The sequence below is a fragment of the Gordionus sp. m RMFG-2023 genome, chromosome 4 (genome assembly GCF_954871325.1).
Source record: "Gordionus sp. m RMFG-2023 chromosome 4, tfGorSpeb1-WG-v2, whole genome shotgun sequence".
Taxonomy (NCBI): domain Eukaryota; kingdom Metazoa; phylum Nematomorpha; class Gordioida; order Chordodea; family Parachordodidae; genus Gordionus; species Gordionus sp. m RMFG-2023.
The window spans coordinates 15,035,137-15,055,733 of record NC_088778.1 but is presented as its reverse complement, the minus strand read 5'-3'; the positions used below and the strand labels follow the sequence as shown (position 1 = coordinate 15,055,733).

At 25.5% G+C, this 20,597-nt stretch overlaps 2 protein-coding genes across 2 annotated transcripts in view; one reads left to right on the top strand and one right to left on the bottom strand.

Moving 5' to 3' along the window:
- The first annotated feature begins 755 nt into the window (after positions 1–755).
- Positions 756–2,174, top strand: LOC135928652 (alpha-(1,3)-fucosyltransferase C-like). Its single transcript, XM_065465108.1, has one exon. The coding sequence runs from the start codon at positions 756–758 to the stop codon at positions 2,172–2,174; it is 1,419 nt and encodes a 472-aa protein (XP_065321180.1).
- A 723-nt stretch (positions 2,175–2,897) lies between these two features.
- LOC135927802 (diacylglycerol kinase theta-like) overlaps positions 2,898–20,597 on the bottom strand; it is a 32,402-nt gene continuing 14,702 nt past the window's right edge. The window contains exons 8-22 of the mRNA XM_065463994.1: positions 20,260–20,463; positions 19,129–19,309; positions 15,025–15,170; positions 14,689–14,750; positions 12,814–12,964; positions 12,198–12,355; positions 11,932–12,083; positions 11,342–11,490; positions 10,980–11,088; positions 6,676–6,873; positions 5,931–6,086; positions 4,892–5,057; positions 4,456–4,554; positions 3,699–3,989; positions 2,898–3,485 (exon numbers count right to left, since the gene is read on the bottom strand). Of these exons, the coding sequence (XP_065320066.1) occupies positions 3,735–3,989; positions 4,456–4,554; positions 4,892–5,057; positions 5,931–6,086; positions 6,676–6,873; positions 10,980–11,088; positions 11,342–11,490; positions 11,932–12,083; positions 12,198–12,355; positions 12,814–12,964; positions 14,689–14,750; positions 15,025–15,170; positions 19,129–19,309; positions 20,260–20,463 (2,186 nt within the window). The 3' untranslated portion in view covers positions 2,898–3,485; positions 3,699–3,734. The remainder of the gene's footprint in view (positions 3,486–3,698; positions 3,990–4,455; positions 4,555–4,891; positions 5,058–5,930; positions 6,087–6,675; positions 6,874–10,979; positions 11,089–11,341; positions 11,491–11,931; positions 12,084–12,197; positions 12,356–12,813; positions 12,965–14,688; positions 14,751–15,024; positions 15,171–19,128; positions 19,310–20,259; positions 20,464–20,597) is intronic.

The following is a 20,597-nucleotide window of genomic DNA, read 5'->3' as shown; positions in this document are numbered from 1 at the left end:
GTTTTTTTGTATACTTTCTCTCTCGATATCTTTATTTGAAAAACGAATAAAATAATTAATTAATTTTTAATTCGACTTGAAATTTTCGAACGAATATAAAAAAAATCTCATTATTATTGGGTTAAAGCATATCGCTTATACGTATATGATCGTAAAAAATCAAACAAGATTAAAATAAATCACTAAACATCAAACATATTCTTAAAACAGAAAAATATCAATTAAATTTCTAAGTTTATCGTTAGAGTTCAAAGGATTCCTTTTTACAACTTAAGATTTTAAATAATTACGTAATCTATTTTATAAAATTATAAAAGGTCATAAATTAGTGATGTGAATTGTATATATCTTGAAGCGTTTTTTATGAAATGCAATAAAGAGTATATTTTATTTTAAATATATAATAATAAATTCTATTTAAAATCATAATAACCCGTATTTTTATTTATATAAATCCCATATAAAAAAAGTCATTAAAAATACCGAATCCTTATTTAACACTTTTACAACCATAAAATGCTAAAAATCACTTTAATAAATATTTTAAAATTTTGTCAAATATGAGCTAATTGGTTATATTTATTTGTATAAAAAAAGATTTGCGGCATCCATGTCACAGCCAAATTTTATTAAACAGGTAAATTATTTTGACGATTGATATGATCAAATATATAAATTACAATACAATCTTGATATTTACAGTGCTTTATTTACTAGTAAATCTATTCACATCTTACAAAAATGGTCAGTTAAATATGAATGTAATCCCCAATTATTATAATAATGTATTCAGGAAAGAGGGATTAAATAAATATCTGTGTCGGAATTCACTTAATAAAAGTTGCAGCAAGGATATGCCCCAAATGGTTAAACAAAATAGACAAGTTTTATACGCGAAAATACCTCAAATTATTAGTATTCGACACACAGCAAAATCGATAATCGGGAATTCCAACTCTAGTTATAAAAAATTTTGGAATCAAAATAGGAAGGTATTTAATAATATGTGCAATAAATTACAACATTATCACGACTATAATAAAAAAGAATGTATGCGAACATTACAACTGATAAAATATGATTTAGGAAATACCAAAAGACTGAAATTAATTATGCATTGGACGAGATATTTAGGACCTGAAAGATTAGGTATAAATTATGGAGAGCAAAATTTTGAAGAATGCCCCATCAGAAATTGTTATTTAATACGCAATAAATTGTATTTAGTACCTCTTGCACACGCTTTGATATTTAACCCCAAAAATTCGTTTAAGAATTTCGCGTATCCTAAAATCGGAAGAGATTTATCACAGAGGTGGATATTTTTGTCCAGAGAACCTCCAACTCATTTAAATATACCCCCTATTCTATTGAAAGACATTTTTAATTGGACAATGACTTATAAATCGGATTCTGATATTTCGATACCCTGGGGAATCGTAAAAACAAAACATAAGGGGCAAAACTTAAAAGGTTTGTATGAAAACATTCTTGGAAGATATGAAAATAAATATGACATGCATCGTATTAGGCAGAAGGCTTTAAGTCCAGGAGGAAAAATAGCTTGGTTTGTGAGCAATTGTCACCCGTCTAGTCACAGACAGAGTATAGCAAAAGAACTCAACAAATACATTACGGTTGATATTTACGGTGTGTGCGGTAACGATACCTGTAAAATTACCGAAGATAGCAAATGTTTAAACATGATACAAAATAATTATAAATTTTACCTTTCCTTCGAGAATTCTTTATGCAAAGATTATGTTACAGAAAAATTTTATAAAATATTAGGTCTAGATATTTTGCCCATAGTCTATGGAGGCGTTAATTATGATGAACTAATGCCATTTAAAGATAAGAAAGTATTCGTTAATGTGTTCGATTTCCACACAGTAAAAGATTTGGCTCATCACATTTTATGGTTAGATAGTAATCCTGAAGAATACATTAAATACTTTAATTGGAAAGAAAAGTATGAGTCTGCCAAGATTAACTATTGGTGCAAATTATGCGAAAAATTAAACAACCCACAACACAATGTAGAAAAATTTTATGGATCCCCCATGAATTGGTTTAGTAAAAAGGATTGCGTTAAAGTACCTCTCATTTACTCCAATAATTCTATTAACTTAAGAAAAATCAAGCAAAGTTTAAAAAAAATGAATAATGTATAATAAAGAATTGACTTAACTTCTTATAAAATAGTTCATTTTATTGGTTAAGATTATACATTTATTTGGTTTATAATATCAACATAACGCACCTTTTGCCTTTCTTGTTTTTTTTGTATAAAATAAAAATGAAATATGGGGGAAATTTTTTTTAGAGCATTTTCCAAGTTTATCTATTATAAATAAAACTTTTATAATAAAGTAAATGAATAGAAATAAATAAACAATCATCTTCAAGCTTTTTCACTAAATAATAAATATTAGGGGTTTAAGAATAAATACATATACAGAATAATCCACTTGCTCATAAGGTTTCGAAATTAAAATACTAAAAGCGGGAAAATATTATAAACGGAGATTAAACTGTACATTATAAGTATATATATTTTTATTACATGTAAATTTTTTTTAGCTTCCAACATAATCAAAAAAATGTTATTAAATATTTATAATTCAAATTCACTATTTAGTAATAATATATAATATAAAATTCATGATTTAAAATTTATAATTAAATTTAAATAAATGACTAAAAAAATGTTTAAAAAAAACAAGTCATCCAAGAAAGTATATTATGCGCCATTTAAAATATATTCTTTAAAAAAATCAGGAGCTAATAAAGTGGGCAAAATGCGTAAAGAGTAAATTATGTCATTTTTGTCTATAATTACAATATATTTTTAATATAAATAAATAATAAATACCCAACTTAATAAGCGATTATTTTAAAAATTAAATATAGATTTGGCGTCAAATTATTTTATAAACAAATTCTATAATTTTTTGTTTTAAAAATTAAATTTTTTTTTATAACTATATATATTAATACCATATATATATTATTATACGAATAGATTTTTTTTAAAAAAAAATATTAAAATTATGACAATTTAAAAAACGATTTGAAAATAAATTAATTTGGTTATTTTGTAAACTAAGACTGTGAAATTTATATTATTATAATTATGTTGTCTTTTTCGAAGTCGATTCTAGTCACTTCGTCAGAATTACATAAAGGAAATTTTTTTATTGGCACCGAAATTGTGTAAAATTGAATATATTATATATGAAGCTGTTTCTCGTCATAAAAATATATGATAGATATATAAGGTAATATAATTTTAAAGAAAGTGATACAATTATTGCCCCTTAATATATCTTAGGAATTATGAGAATAATTTAGTAAATAAACATTTGTAAAATATTTTATATTCTCGGGAATATAAAAAAAGCAATATCCTATCTTGGATTGTTGTGGGAAATGTTTGAGAGTGAATATACTAATCATTTTCAAATATTTGGTAATTGGAGCATCTGATATTTATTTTAAAATTAAAAAATATATATTTATAAAATTGAAGTAATGTTATAGATAAAACTTTAAAAATTCTTCAATATTTTTAAAATGCTCCTATCATTTCATAAGTTAAATCTAAAGTTGGGCTAACATAGTTTTATTTGACAAAAATATTCTTTCAAATATTTTAATTATGGTTGTAAAAATCGTGTGTTCTTTTGATAACTTACTATTAAATAAAGAAAAGTAAAATTAGCGCGTGTTTTTCAAACGGTAGAAACATAAGGAATGACGTCGTTTTGATCATTATTGTCATTATTTTGGTCGGAAGGTATGAGTTCCCTGGTATTGTCGATATTTCGAAGCAAGTGGGGAGGAGATGAGGGGCTGCTAAGCGTGGTGGCTGGCGGGTCCGTATTGCAACGTTTCATTTTGGGATTGTTGAAGGTGATAGCGAGCTGAGGTTGAGTCATAGTTGGGTATGAGGATTTGTGATGCTTCACTTTACGAAGCATGGCAGCCTTTTGAATATGTGTGAACGATATGTTGCTTGGTTATTTAGTATTAATTTGGCTTAAATAGTTAGGGTCAGATTCATATCCCTAATAGCTCAATCCGCCATTTTATATTTAAAAAATTCCTCAAAAATTTTAACTATTACTTTTGTAATAAAATAGTCCTTCTGAAGTAATATTGCTATTTAAAATAGTACTCAAATTAAATTGATTGAAATGGAGTTAGAATTTAAGCCTGTAATAACAATAAATAAAAATATGTAGATTTAAGTTTCTAATTTGTGCGGGTTATCGATAATCCGAGCTCCTTGCTAAATATTAGTGAAATTAGAAGTAGATAAAAAAATTAGTTCCAAAAATATTTTCAAATTGTCTAAACAGTTTAAATATTTGTCCAAATAAGCTTTATGAATAAGAAGATTGGCATTTTTTTCTATTAGAAAATTATATTACTAATAAGATATTAATAAACCTTCAAGGCGGATTTTAACACGACGCATTGACCAGGTTGCTGAAGCCATGGTTCTCCGTCTACTTGAATCGGTATTTCATTTATAATCGTGATTCTTATCTAATTATTTGCGCATGAAAATAAAACAAGAAAAATAGATAATATTTTGTATATAATATAAAACAATTACAAAATATATTTCATGAAATGATAAATATACTATAACTCACTGTTTCGCAATCATTTCATTAAGTGGAAAATAAAAGTATATTCATTAAAAGAATATACTTAAAATATAAGCAGAACCTGAAAAGTTAAAATGTTAGAATTAATAAATATTAAAATGAAAGAGACACTCATTGTCATCACGCAATATTTTCCCAATGTCATCTTCACCCTAAAAAACTTACATCAGAGTAAAAAAGAATGTAATAGAAATAAATTTTTTTTAATAAACATGTCCTCCTTGTGCTATCCGAATTCCGCTCCTGAGTCCGCTTTGTATTTGACCCATATGAACTACGCCACTGACTCCCACAATTTCAAGCATACCATCGTAATGAGTAGGTTTTTGAAATTGATCTTCACGTTCGGCTCCCCACAAATTGGCCCCCGAACCCCAGCTATTATTCATTTTATATAAATTTTATATATATAAATGCTTAAAGATTAAGAGAGAAAAAACTAATAAGAATCTAAACAAAAATTGGTCCTATGCTGAATTTAAATTAAATAATTTATTCTTTATTATTTTTTTTGTAGTGGTTAATTGTATACACCCCTGACAGTCCCTAAGAAACATCTCAGTAAAAAAAATTATTTTTAAATGAGTATTTCAATTAAATATTCCCGAAGCCGCAATAAATAGACTGCTTAGAATTGGGATGTATCGATATTTTTTTACTGATCGGATAGGACCAATTTTTATCTCTTTTAGAAATATCGGTTATAGGTCGCTATAATTAGATTTTCGGATATGATCTCTTAATTTAAAATTTTTTTGATTGATTAATATTTAAAAAATATATTTGTAAAAACTAAATAATTAAAAATATGTTAAAAAATAATAAAATATATAATTTTTTGTTGTAAGGATGTTTATGATTTGAAAGCTAATTAAATAATTTAACAATTTATATTAATGATATTGGGATTCTCTTTACTTTCTATACGATAGAAAGATTTTTGGAGCAAAAAAAAATTACGATTTTAACTATATAAATAAATGATAAATAGTTACATACCTTTACAATAATGATAAATGTATAGGTTATTTAAAATTTGATATTAGTATTATTTTAAATGACATTAATCATTCATAGATGATGGTTTACTCTAGATGAAAGAGTTAAAAAAATTTAAGTATGTATCTATCGGTCGATTTCAATTTAATATCAATAATATAGAATCGTCCTCCAAAGAGTGATACCGGAAATGCCCCTACGTAAAATTATAATTCAGTAAAAAAAAATTAACACGTTAATACTTTTCTAAACCTTAAAATATTCAAAATGACTAGACCCTCTACGGCGGGAATATCGATTTCCTTGCCATCGACTTCTAATTTAATATCCCTTTGCAAGTCCCGACTAATCTTTTTCTTCATCATTTTCCGTAAGCCCATTTTTAGATAAACACTTTTATTATGCAGCCTTAAATATATATATTATTTTGTAAAAGAAAAGTGAAACTATTTTTAATATAAAAATAAAAACATGTCTTAAACTTAATCCTAGAAAATCATGCGATTTGATCAAAATTTAAAAACTTCTGAAAGTTTTTTTATTATTGCGAATTTTTAAACTAGTTTTACAGAGCTTAAAGCAAAACATTACTTTAACAATGGTATTAAAAATATAAACCTTTACTAATGCATATATATGGGCCCTAATCCTAGAAATTTTAAAATTTAGAATGATTCTCGGAATTCTAAAGTTCGCTTTTAGCGTTGAAATTTTGAGTCACCTGATTAATGTTGTTAAACGGCTCGTTTTGAGCCGATTTTTTAAAACGGCTTATTCAATATTTCATCCACAATAATATCAAGCAAGCCTGAAGATTTCATTTGTAGAAGGAACAAAGGTTTGGACATCAATTAGCGAAATTTTGAGGTTTAAGGTAACATTTTTCTGGCTAAAATATTGTGTTAGCCGTTTTTAAAAATCGGCTCAAAACGAGCCGTTTAACAACACTACACCTGATAGTTTATATTTGACAATAAAAAGTAATATAAGGTTTTACCGACTACTAAATTTGCTAGGATTCTCGGTTCTGGCCATGTGAAAATCTAAAGAGATGTCAGCGTCAAGACCTATGCCGCAATAATTATTCATGATGTATATTTGAGTATTATCTTCTGTGTTTTGGGTGTTGTTTAAACAATTTATATATTTGGAGTCATCGGTATATTTATCATCGGGGTGGAACACTAAAGTCCATCTTTAAAATAAATTAAAAATTCAATTTTTTTTTAAAAGAAGTGTTACTATCAGAGAATTTTATAAATATTTAAAATAATGTATATTATTTCCAAGGATGTGCAGCAACAGCTAGCTAAGGTGCAACTACCTATTTAAGTAGTCTGCAGATTATGTCAGCTATATTTTTTGCCGTAACATGTCCATCCTTGAAATATTCAATAAAAAATAGTAGTGTGCTAAACATTCAAAAAAAAGAATTCGCTCGTGTTCTTCGTTCATTAGCAAAAATTGAATACGCTCGCGTTCAAAATTCATTTGGGGAAAAAGGAACGCGTTCATTCACATGTAAAAATTTTTTACTAAAAAATACATTTAATATCTAAGATAAATAAATATATTTTATCTTGTAATAGAATATAATGTGTTAAAATATAAGACAAAATAAAATTTAAAATATAATATTTGTTAATTAAATTTTTAATAAGAATTGATTTTGAAATTATCCGATAAGCAAACGTTTCGTAGTTATTAAAGCTGAATTTATATGCTAAAAACGCTTTCCATCGATCCTGAGTGTTATTGTATAAAAAAGGTTTTATTTCTTAAAATAATTCATAATTTTATTAGTTTCAAAGAATTTCTACAGGTTTCATTAAATATGATGCTAGTTTATTTAATCATTCATTCTATAAAAGCCTTATCTAAAGTCATTTGAGTTTAAATACCGGATGTATGGAATAAATAATATACTGATCTTCATATGCTTAAATTTAAAAAGTAAAATATAAGCATAAATGATTTGGTATGATAATTTAACTTTTATCAATCTTATCTATTAGTTGGTTAACTATATTTTTAGTCATTTTTTAGCTGGCTAAAAAATCGGCTAAACCAAGTTTTTGGTGGGGTTTTTCTTAAAAAGATAGTAATTCAAATTTGGAAGAAACCAATATAATTTAAAAAGCCTTTTCTCCGGCAAGCGCCTGAAGATAGAGTCGAATTCGCTATTACTCAACTTATTAATGCATCTACAAGTGGTTAACTAATAAAAATAGTCCAAATGCATGTTATCCTCAATTTCAAAATGAAATGGCTCCAACTATTACAATATTTTTGTGCAATTTTTTATGTATGTTTTAAGGAATTAAAATCGAAATACTTATTGCAAAAATACCTGAGTCCGAACTATTAGATATATCAAACTATAAAATAATTTATAAACTAAAAAATCAAATATAGATTATATTGGAGTAAAATAGACATTAGCCAGAAAGAAAAGTGTGCTGAAAAAAAAGGAAATTTAAAAAAAAATTTTTTAATTAAAATAACATCTTTACTTATTAAAATATATTAATTTTATAAAAATATAATTATTTCATATTAACATAAAGATTATTTTAAATTCAGAAATAATATTTAAAATTTTAATTTTTTTTATTTGAATGAACGTAAAAAGCGAACTCACACGTCAAAATAATGAATACGATCACTTTTAAATTAAAAGGTACGCGCTTACTTTTTAAACGAATATTTTTAAGGAACGCGTTTTTATGCAACACTAAAAATAGCGATATTGTTGTTTGTTAATACATTCGAAATTTATTTTAAATTATATTAACCTACGGACTTGTTATATTTTTTCTTTCATATATATAGAATTTATTAGGTTAATAGTTAGTTAGTTATATTTTATAATAAATAAATTTAAAATAAAGTAATTTTGTATCGATATCTTTTTTTAATTTTTACATCATATTAGCATGGTGGCAATGGTGGGATCCGACACTACTTATAGTTAGGAACCAAATAATAAATTATAAGAAAGATGTAAAATATTAAATCTAAATTTAAAAAAACTATAAAATCCAATAAATCAGTCTGCAAATCCTATCTAAAAAAAATATATATTGAACATGCTGGCTTCTCAAATAAAAAAAAGGTAAAAACATATATTTATATTTTTATGATATTCTTATTATCATTCTTTTAGTCAATTATTTATTTGATTTATCAAGTTAGTTAATATTTAAGGCAATGTCATGGCCATCGGGATATCTTTTTTTAATCGTCATAGGTCATTGTTAAAAAAAAATACTTAAAACAGGTAAATAAAAAAATAAAATTTAACGAAATAAACATCTTCTTAACCTTTAAAGACTATAATAAAAATAGTTCAAAGTACATGGTCGATGAACTCGTTTAAAAAAATAATATATATACATATATATAATAAAAAGGACACTGTTATTTTAAGCAAAGAGAAATTCATATATTATAAAAATAAATAAAGTGTATAAACGAACCGATAAATGATAAATTTAATATTAAAACAATGATAAATCTATAAAGTTCAGAGGCTGAATAAAAAAAAAAAATTTATATCCAAAAATAGTAAAGTCCTAGAATTCTATAAAGCAAGTTAATCTAAGGACGAAAAATTTATAAAATACAAGATTTAGATAAAATTAATGAGATGATAAAAACTGTATGTGAGGCAGAAGACATAGATACTAACATTACTTTTGATGAAGTTATAACCAAAAGATGAGTTAGAGATAAAAAAAAATGTGTTATACAATAATATAAAAATAATAAAATAACTTAAAGATCAAAATAGAAATGTATTATCCAAAGTGAAATCAAAAATATAATAATTTACGATCTAAAACTTATAGTTACAATAATTATCAAAACAAAACTCAAAATAAATCTTGCAATAAAATTACTGAGACAAATAAGTTAGTCGATTTAAACATAATACCACATTTATTTGAGTCTGATTATGATTCAGACTCTTATCAAAATTGGAAAGACGTTAATAGAGGCTTAACAGGGAAATTTTTTGTGAAATTAAAAATATAACGGACATATTTCGTACTAAAATATATAAAAATTTAAAAATTGTAACTAAAAATTTTAATGTAATTTCTTTACAATGTTGATATGATGACTGTATAAAGTCTTATAAATTAAAAGACATAAATCATATGATTGAATTTAAAGAAATATTTGTGATTAAAATAGTTAACGATTCAAATATTAAAGAAAATTATAAAATTAAAAAAACTCTTATAAGTAATACTAAATGTGATAAAAAAAAATTTGAAACTTAAAACTTAGAAGACAAATAAAAATATCATAAAGAGAAGTTATGTAAAAACTAAACGTCTTCATTTTAGAAAAATATTTAAATATGTGACGAGGAGATCATTTTCTAAATATTTGAGGCTTAAGAAATTATTTTTTACTAAAAGCAATCTTATAAAGAATTATTATTTTAAAACACTTTTTAAATTAAAACACTTTTTAAATTAAAAAACATGGGTCTTAAATTCAAAATTTTTTTTAAAGAGAGGGAAATGTGCATAATATTTATTTGCATATTTTAACCTTATGGATTGAAAATATTAATATATATATAAATAAAAATCGATATACATAAATGAAAGTTATATAAACGCAAAATATAAAAATAAATTTAAACGCCAAACTAAAACGCAAAATGTAAAAAAAATATAAACATAAACGCTAAACTAAAATGAGAATCACATATCAATTATTCTATTATTCCAATTTTATCATTCTTATTCAATAATTATTCAATTCAATATTCTACTAATACATTCTATATTATAATTCCATTATTCTTATTTGCCAAATTATTCCATACTAAACGACGAATTAATGATAACGATTTAAACAGAACGGGATCGAGGATAGAAGAGATAGGAGAACGTACAAAAACAACAAAGGATTGGAAGCGAGTTCCACGACGACTGCGAGAAACACAGAAAGATTGAAGAAAGAACAGAAGGGGGAATGTTAATACATTCGAAATTTATTTTAAATTATATTAACCAACGGACTTGTTACATTATTTCTTTCACTTAACATAATATTAATCTAATAGTTACATTGATTGTTATTTACTTTTGAAAAGTATATATATAGAATTTATTAGGTTAATAGTCAGTTAGTTATATTTTATAATAAATAAATTTAAAATAAAGTAATTTTGTATCGCTATCTTTTTAAATTTTTACACCATATTAGCATTGTAGAAAAAATAATAAAATAAATAAATAAAATTTTAGTTTTGTTATTTTAAAAAAATAATTATGTAACCTATCTAATCTGACTTCCTCGGCCTCTATGACATCTCTTAACAGACTATGAGCATCCTCACCTCCCGTATAACCAGGGCCCCAATTTAAAACTCTGGCTAAATCATTACCTAATATTAGAATAATACATAAATTAATTATTCTTAAGTAATGGTTTATTTTATATAAAAGTTAAAATAATATAATATATTAAATCAAAAAAACTAGTTAAAAGAGAAAAAATATTTTTGAAAAATAACTAGTAATCAAAAGCGCCTAATTAATCAAGTCTGTATGGATAATAAAGGGGATATTAAATATATACTATATTTCCACATCATCGAAATAAAATGCAATTTGATTGAAAATGATGAGCAAATATACCAGTGCCCAGAGGTATAACCGCGCAAGGCGGATTTTCGCATTTAGAGTCCTGGCCCACGTTATCCAAGCAGGAAAGGACCCAACCAACCGTGCCGTCACCTCCGCATATCAATATCTTGTAACGGGCCACGTTACGGAAAACGTATAGGCTTGAGCCACGAAGATTTTGTATGTTGATGTGTTTTGAATAAAATATTATGTAAAATTTATAAATGTCATTAGTAGTGTTTTCCCTTCCCTTCTCATTTCATTTTTTTTTATTCTTATTTTACTACCCAAAAAAAGAAATGGCTAAAATTAGATTTAAGCAATAATCCATTTATTACCTTTTCAATTTACGCAAAATTATTTTAAAATTTTTCTAATCGCAGTAAACACCACAGCATATACAGCCTATAAAAAAAATCGGATGTGGCCTATTCTAAAATAAAATTTCGTGGACTCATATCTTAAAAAAAAATATTCTCGATTTGTTGGGTGGGCGAAAATTTTTTTTTTAAAGATCGGATCGGACTAGAAAACATAAATTTAATGCAGGGCTCTAATCTTTATCAGACCAATTATCAAGGTAAAAACAATAATATAAAAACCCAGGTAGAGGTCCGTCATTTTCCAAGTCAAAAACTTGGTGAGGATTTAAAAGTTTACGAAAGGAAGATATGAGTCCTAGCCCTTGGCATCCTCCGCTTTTAACGTTGACAAATACGAGTAGTGGGGCCACGTTTGAAGGGATATTTGATGGCTAAATTGTTGTAGATTTAAATGTTATTGTCGATATTAAATTTTTATGTATTTTGGATGATCTAGCAATAATATTGTTTAAAAAAATTGGTAAATTGTCTAAATTCAAATAAACGTGAATATTAGGTAGGAGTAAAACGATCAAGCTTTTATCGTCATAAGTGGCGGATTTAAGTGTTTTAAATGCCTTGACGGATATATCGGGGGAATCGTAAGTTATTACAAGGCAACCGTATTCGTAGTAAAATGGCCCGATATTGTTGTATTTAAGCGCTTTTGAATTGTAAAAAAAAATCGATAAATCGTGATAAATTCTAAAAAAGAAGTCAAATACTTCTGTAAAAAACAATAAGAAAAGGAAAGTGGCGAATGATTATTTTCCATATTTATATATCGTTGGGATATGATAATTTCCAGATATTTATTTTAGCAAAAAAGTAGTTTTGGGTACAATTTTTTATTTTGTTGTACCAATATCATATTTTTTTTAGTAATGCATGTTTTCAACCAGTCTAATATTAAAGGTTCATTTGTAAAAGATCACTCATTTATTACCTTGGCCTACAATTACCACAAAAATAACACTTTCAGGTGTCATTAAGTTTTTGTCATGTCTATTATTCCCTATGTGAGCGTGAAACATTTCTTTGAGTTAGCTTAAATAATTATAAGAGCTATCGACAAAGAACTGATTTATTAAAGAAATTCTTATATTATTTTTTGACATTTACATTTTTCCAAAAGATTTGCTAGTATGGTTTCGTATTGCCTTTGCGACAAACTGGGTGGTAGATTTCCAATAAATAAGGATATCGTTTTACCGTGAGGGTCTTCTTTTTCTTGGAGATAAAATCGCGTCATTCTCATCTTATAAAGTGATTCCTTCACAAAAAAATCACCATGAAAATGAGATAATTATTATATTCAAAATTATAATTTAAAAAATAACAATAAAATGAATTTCTGCCAAAATTAAAAATTCTGTTTAAAATATTTATGTTTTCAACTTAAGGATCCACTCATGGTGTATTTAAATCATTGATTTATTTCAAAAGTAAAAAATCGAATTTATTTGATTTAAATATGATTTTTTAAAGGTTGTATTTTATATAACCAAAGCTTTAAACTGGGGATTGAATAAAAAATTTTATATCATCTTATTTATATGATATCTTATTCATATTAAAGAGGGAATGCCTTCCTATTTTTATTTAACACACATGATAAAATAAACTTTAAACATTTAATAAATATAGGAAAACTAAATTTAACAATTTGAAAAGACTGGTCTCATTATAAAATACAATAATTTTTGTTGCATGATTACAAGATAGTTATGAATAATGCACAAAATTTGAACGAGGAATAATAATAGCATACTAATTTTGGAAATATTTTAAATCACAGATGTATTTTAGAGGTAAAAAGTGTGAAGAAACAAATATTATATTTTAAAATAATCAGTTTGCTACTGTAAAAGAACCTAGTGAGTAGACAAAATACATTAACAAATAGTTTCCAAGCATATTTAAGTCATGGCTATTACTATATAACATTTGTAAAGAAAACGAAAAAAATATTGACAAAATAATTTAGTGAAGAGTTATGAAATATCGGCCTCAAAGGATTTTTAAAGATACTAATTTCAATCAGGAAATCCTTGGATGTATTGCAAAGAAATCATTAAACATATCAGATTTAGTCGAATAATGACGGGCACATCTGTTATTAATTATTAAATACCAATCAAAATTAGAAAAGTTTAGTAAAATAATGTTTTCGCCTTCCATTTAAATAATGCATCATCAAGTGGCAGGGATCCTAAAATAGAATTTGTTGGTAATAATCCAATCAATCAATTATTTGGTGTGGCTAATTCTTCAGCTTCTTTAGAAAAAATGTTTTCCTCCTTAGGCCCAGTCTACTCTAAATTTTAAAACATGCTTGAACTAGAAAAAGGGGAAAAATTTTTTCATTTAAATATTTTAATGATAATTGGTAAACATTTAATGTGTTATTGTAAAAATTTAAATTTAAAAAGAAATAGTAGTTATATATTTGAGTATTGTTAGTGTTAAAATATAAGGTCAAATAAATTGAAATATTATAATATTGTTTAAGCATAGGAAAGGCCATCAAATAGTTTTCAATTATTAAACTTCGAAAATATGTCTAAATAATATTTTTCAAGTTTTTATAGTAAAGTATCAAGTGACTTTTGTAGGTGAAGAATTTGGATAATTATATTTAGTTGAAAATTAAAAAAATCTGAATTGCATAGTCAAATAGACATATCCCATATTACATATTTCATTTTGTGATAAAGACTCAAGTTTACACTTTGAGTTCAAGATTAGTTCACCAATCGAGTTAGTGGGTTAAAATAATTTTTAAGGAAGAGCCAATAAATTTTCACTTATTAAACTATTAAACAAGTTTCGAAATCAAAAAGGTATTAGTAGTAAAATATCAAGAGGTCTGTAAGTGATGAATGTTTAGTTTAAATATAAAAAAAATTTGATTTAAATCAACGATTTTTTATTTCCACACTCTGTTCTGTTCCAATGAATAATTATTTTTGGTTTAAAAAAAGATAAAAAATATACTTTTGAAATGTTCTGCATTATGTTCCAAGGTTTTTCGTCGTCGGACATGACCCTCTGAACGACTAATAATATAAAAATTGGTAATAAAATTTTCCACTCTTGTAAAAATATTAGCTCTGATCTAAATAGGATTAAACTTAGTCTCTCCATTATCTCTCAACCTGAATCAAATTTTAAAATTTGGATTTTAGGAACGGATTAATTTTTAACAAGATTTTTCCCAGTCGAGATGTAGGATTCTAGAAATAAATCTCACAACTGAGCATCGTTGTCCTTTCCTTCAATCAAATAGATATACGATCTCACAAAATTCGAAGATTTAACAAATGTAATTACCTTCCTTTTCTAAAATCATTTCGACGAGGCGATAATCTCTTGAATTTTCTCCTTGCAGCCCAAATGTAGGGAGAGCTTCTTGGATGATTTGATAAACGGTCGTATTGCACGACACTGGAATGTTTTTTGGCTCCCGTAGGTCAATTCTAATCAACAAATGTATTTTTTTCTTGTTCATATTTGAAGTTATTCATAAAATGATCAAACTGTGAATGTCTAATTTTGAGATAAAATTAGAAACTCACTTAACCTACTTAAAAACATTTATAAATAGTGGCGTAACATAAGGACAGCATACCCCGCGGCGAGGGAGGGTTTTGAATATTATAGAACTTCAAAAGAAAAAATGCAAATAAAAAATTTTGAAAATGATATTACCCACACCCATCTTCAATTCTGTTTGACATATGATAGGTGGAAAATTGTAAACCAATCAACACTACAATGAATAAACTAAGGATAATCCCTAAATAAATGGAAAAATATACTATATTGGATTATAGTTGTGATTATAACAATATCATGCTGATTCTACTTTCCAAAAACACAATGAATCGCTATTATATTTCCTATTAAGTAATTATTATCAAATTCTTCAGAATATTTTAAACAAAAAAAAATATTTAAGCTCAAAAATACAAAATAAACTTATTTTCAGAATTTCCAATTTTATTAATAAAAAGATAATAATTGTTAGTTAGATAATCTTTTTCATGCAATACAATTATATTAGATAAAAATCAGGATAATACAAAAGAGTTGTTAAAGTATTTAGATAAATTTTTGATTAAATTATCTGTATCTAGATACTATTTTAGAGGTATCTGTATCTCTTCTTAGATACTTTTAAGATACATTTTGATAAACTTTTATTTAACGCTTTTTTATATTATAAATAAAAATATTTGAACGCAAAATTTATTTTATTTCATATGAGAATATAATTTAAATATATATATTACAAAAATATATAATATATATTCATTAAATATTATGTCCGAGTTTATAAATAACCCAGACAAATTTTGATATTACAATGCAACTCAAAGAATCTGCCATTTTTATTTTCAATGGAATTGGTTAATTTTATTTTATTATACTAATTTTAAAATTTTATTTTAGATTTATATTAATAGTGATGAAGAGGAAGAAGTAATAATCAATGAAGCATCAACAAATTCAGGCATTGTTTTTCCACGACCAATTTATAGAGCATATTTTAAAATAATCTCAAAATAAAGAAAACAAAACTCTGATAGTAAAATGTTTGCGATATCTACCAAAAAAATACGAAAATTTCAACAGTTGTAATTTTAAATTCTAAGAGAAAAAATCAAACAATATTAATGAAAACAATTAATACAAAGATTAGTTGATAAATTATCAAGGTCTTCAGCTGATTGCAAACAAATAACCTGTGAAAAAAAAATTTAATATCCGATTTTTTTCAGTACCCAACAGCAGCAGATATGATTGATAATAATGATTTAAATTTTGCACAAATTTTAAATAATTTTTCCAAAAATGAATGTCGAGATTTTTAACGAATATCCTGATATAAAATTATCATTCATAACATATAACACCTCAATCTCTTCAAGCGCCCTGGTAGAAAGACTTAATGTAGCTGAAAATGTCTTTACAAGATAAACGAGGTCGCCTTAAATGACCAAAATTTTCATTATTTTAGTTATATTTTGATAAATGTGATAACGAGTCATTAATTTTTTTTTAGCTCATTTCATGCATTTTTACAATAAAATCCTAATTTAGATTTATGCAAAGCTTATATAAGAGACAATAAAAATTGTATCTGTATAGATACATTTTGGAAAGTGTATCTGAATCAATATAACTTTTTAGGCAATGTATCTGTTTCTGTAACTTTTAGACGATGTATCTGTATCTATTTCCATTTAAAAAGTATCTTTTAACAAAATATTATCAATTATAAAGTAAATAAATCATTTGAGAAATCAATGGATTTTTCTTGAGATTATATCAAATTACTGAACGGAATACAGAATCAAAAACATCGAATATTTTAGAAACTTTTTTAAATTTGGATATTATTGATATAGAATGAGGATATGATGAATGTTGATATGAGCGGAATATACTCCGAGATGCAAACATGAAATAAAGAAATAGAATGTAGTATATATACAGTGTGTTGCCAACATCTTAAGATAGGTTTAAATGATGTTACAAATAGAAAACTGAAATTTTAAAACACCATTCAATAAATATATTCGTTAAGCTGAAAAGTGTTAACCTTAATGAAAATATTCACTTAAAACATTAATGAATTTATACCCAACAAGATGGTTATCTAGAGATAACCGATATTTTCAGTTTAACATAATTATATACCAATGAATAACAAATTATATTATAGTCAAAAGAAATAAGAGAGAAAGCAAACGCTATTAGAATAAACTGAAAAATTTCATCTTAATTTTCAAGATATATTAGAAAAAGCACTATTATAGCAAAATATCTACAATCTTATTATATTAATTGAAGAAAGCCTTTAGTTAATTATACAAAAAAAAATAAGATTTTGAAATTTAAAATTGAAGTTGAATGTTAGAAGAATATGGAGTAATTCAAATAAAAAAGGCTGGACAGATAAAATAATTTTTAACGAACTTTGTTAAAGTGAAATCTTGCTATGTTAAGAAAAATAGATAAAATTCAATATATATTATCTATATTGATATAATCCCAAATCAATGATCGATTTAAAAGCATAATAAATATTGTCAATGCATTAAGAAACACTAATATATCAAAAAATCTTGTGAATAAATAGGTATAACTAAGATTTAAACAGTTTATCCGATTTTTTTAATCAGCGTTTGACACTTTATAAAAGAAATAAAAAATTTGAAACAACACAAGATTTTGCAAGGTCTATATTATAGATATAATAGTCAATAATAAATCAACTTCTTTATATAATTGTGCAATTACTTTTATATAATTTGATGATATAAAGTTATATTTCTATGTAATGTGTCATATTTCATTAATCAATAAAACATGAAAAAATAATTAAGCCCAAAGAAGAATTTTGCAATAAGACCAAACATGAAAAAATAATTAAGCCCAAAGAAGAATTTTGCAATAAGACCCTAAAAAAGGTAGTTACACTGCTGGTAGAGATCTGCGCTAATTTTTAAAAAAAAAAATGGGTTCAGGCCGGGTTGGGCCTTGAAAATTTTGTTAAATATTTCTAAATTTTATATTAAATTATTTATGTAAAATAAAAATATTTGATTTTATTTAAAAAAACTAGATGTATAACATGTCTTTTATTTTGAGTAATTATAAAAATTAATTTCTATATTTAAATAACAGGTAAAACTTTTTAAAAAAAAATTTTGGGCCGGGTTTGTAAAATTAGGGCCGATGCAGATCACTAACTGCTGGCTCCATCTTTAGCAAAAATATCATCAAAAACAATTTGATACTAATGAATTAAATTTTCTCATGGTTAAACGCCAATCTAGATGCAAATCTCGTATAAAAATTTTCTTAATTTTCTATAATTATTGAGGATTAATATTTTAAGTATGAAGTGAAGTTATTATCTAATATCTCTGAGATAAATAATCTTGCTGATTTTAAATTATTATATTTTTTAAAAAGTGGCTAGTTAGGGGAGGAGAAAAAGTGCTCAGGGAGTACCCACCCTCTTAGTCAACATATAGTGGACACGCTGAAAATTAGGCAAATCTATATCACTAAAAAATTATTAAGTGATGTGCCAGACAACTTGTTAAAAATATATTTTACGGGCTGGGCTCACGCCCGATAAAAAATCTGCACGGGTTGGTCTGCACGAAACTGTATTGAGTAATCATTTTGTAATTGAATCTTTTTATATTATAGTCATGGAGACCGCAGCGTAATTGGGAAGGGGAGGGCTCTAGGTATGTCTAAAATATTTTTCTGGGCAATCCTCAGCGATGCCATGAATCATTCCAATAAACCTGCCAGCTAACATTTTGTGTTTTAAAATAAATAAATGAAACGACAAAAACATTATTCATATTTCTAACAATCAAGTCAAAAGTGCACATAGTAGAAAGGAATAACCTTAGCAGGCCAGGATAAACGGGCAGGTAGCCATTGGTTTCGTCTTTTAACCGGGATCTCAAAATAATGCTGGGTTTGTTGTTAGAACCGGAAAGTGAAACACCGTATTTTGAAAGGGTGGAATTGAGTTTGAGTTGGGAAAAATGGTCGGGATCTCTTAATATATCGTCATTGAACATGTCTAATAGATTCAATTTATATATGAATAAATATTTATTTTTAAAATGTATATCTTGCTATTATAGAGGTCTTTGTAAGAACATTTTTGAAATCGAAACTTATATGGTCAAGGTATTAAAACTAGGGATAAAAAACCCTGTTACAATTTGCTTTATTCGTTTCCTTCAATTTTTTTATATTACTACAATATTAATATTTTTGCAAATTTTATATTTTTACAATCGTCTAAATGAAATTTTAAAATACAATAAATTTAGCATTGAAATATAAGTTGGTTTTATTAAATTTTGTGAATAAGATTGTAGGAGGTGGGGGCAGGATCATGATAGAAGTAAAATATCACAGTTTCTGCTCAGGCTTTATCATTCTTACAGTTTATATTATTTTATCTGCTGCTATTTGAAGAAGAAATCTTTCGAACAATGATTTTCAGTATTTCGCCTTTTCTCCAGTAATAAAAAGTTGTCGTACACATGATGATTTGTTTCGCGGCATATTTTAATTCAAAGAGAAAAAAATTAAGAATTAAATTAACAGGTATATTTGTTATTTAGTTATAAAAATAATCGCTAATTTTTAAAAATAATTTCCAAGATTTATTGAACATTCTCACCCAACCCTTATTTTATAATATTTTTAAAAAAATTCCATTGTTCCCACGCTATTGTTTTTTTTCACTACTTTTTCCAATTTTTTCTGTGGTTTTTAAAATATTTTTTTTCGTTTTGGTCTTTTTCCATCCCTAATTAAAACTCTTTTAATGATATTGTACTACATTTTATTTTTTTAAACACTATTTATAATGTTTCATAATTCTTTTCCTTTTTATTTTATTTGTACACTGACAATTTAAAAAAAATATTCGCATGTTTATTTAATAAAAATTTCTACAAAATGACTTAAAAATATCGATCGAGTAAAAATATAATATATTTTATTATAATTTTAAACCGTTTTTAACTAAGGAGCAAGAAGACTGATTAGTAATGAGCGAGGCGTAATAATTTTTGGGATTATCGGAAACGTGGAATGTACGCAAGGAAGAGGCTATGATCTCTTCCACACTTTCCCCTTTATGAACTATGATATTCTTGTAATTATGTTGTCGCTTGTAAGAAACATTTCCGTCGTATACCCGAACGGCTATGTAATTATCTATATTCAGGTTATTTTTCAAGGATGCAAATAAATTATTTAAGATTCCAGCCCAATAAAATTCCTTATGATTAACAATCATCTAAAAAAAATAGTCGTAATTTTTGAGAAAACACCTAGGCCTTTATACCAAA

Bases quoted from the DNA above. Each gene is read 5' to 3' on its own strand.
- LOC135928652 (XM_065465108.1), top strand. From the start codon at position 756: ATGAATGTAATCCCCAATTATTATAATAATGTATTCAGGAAAGAGGGA.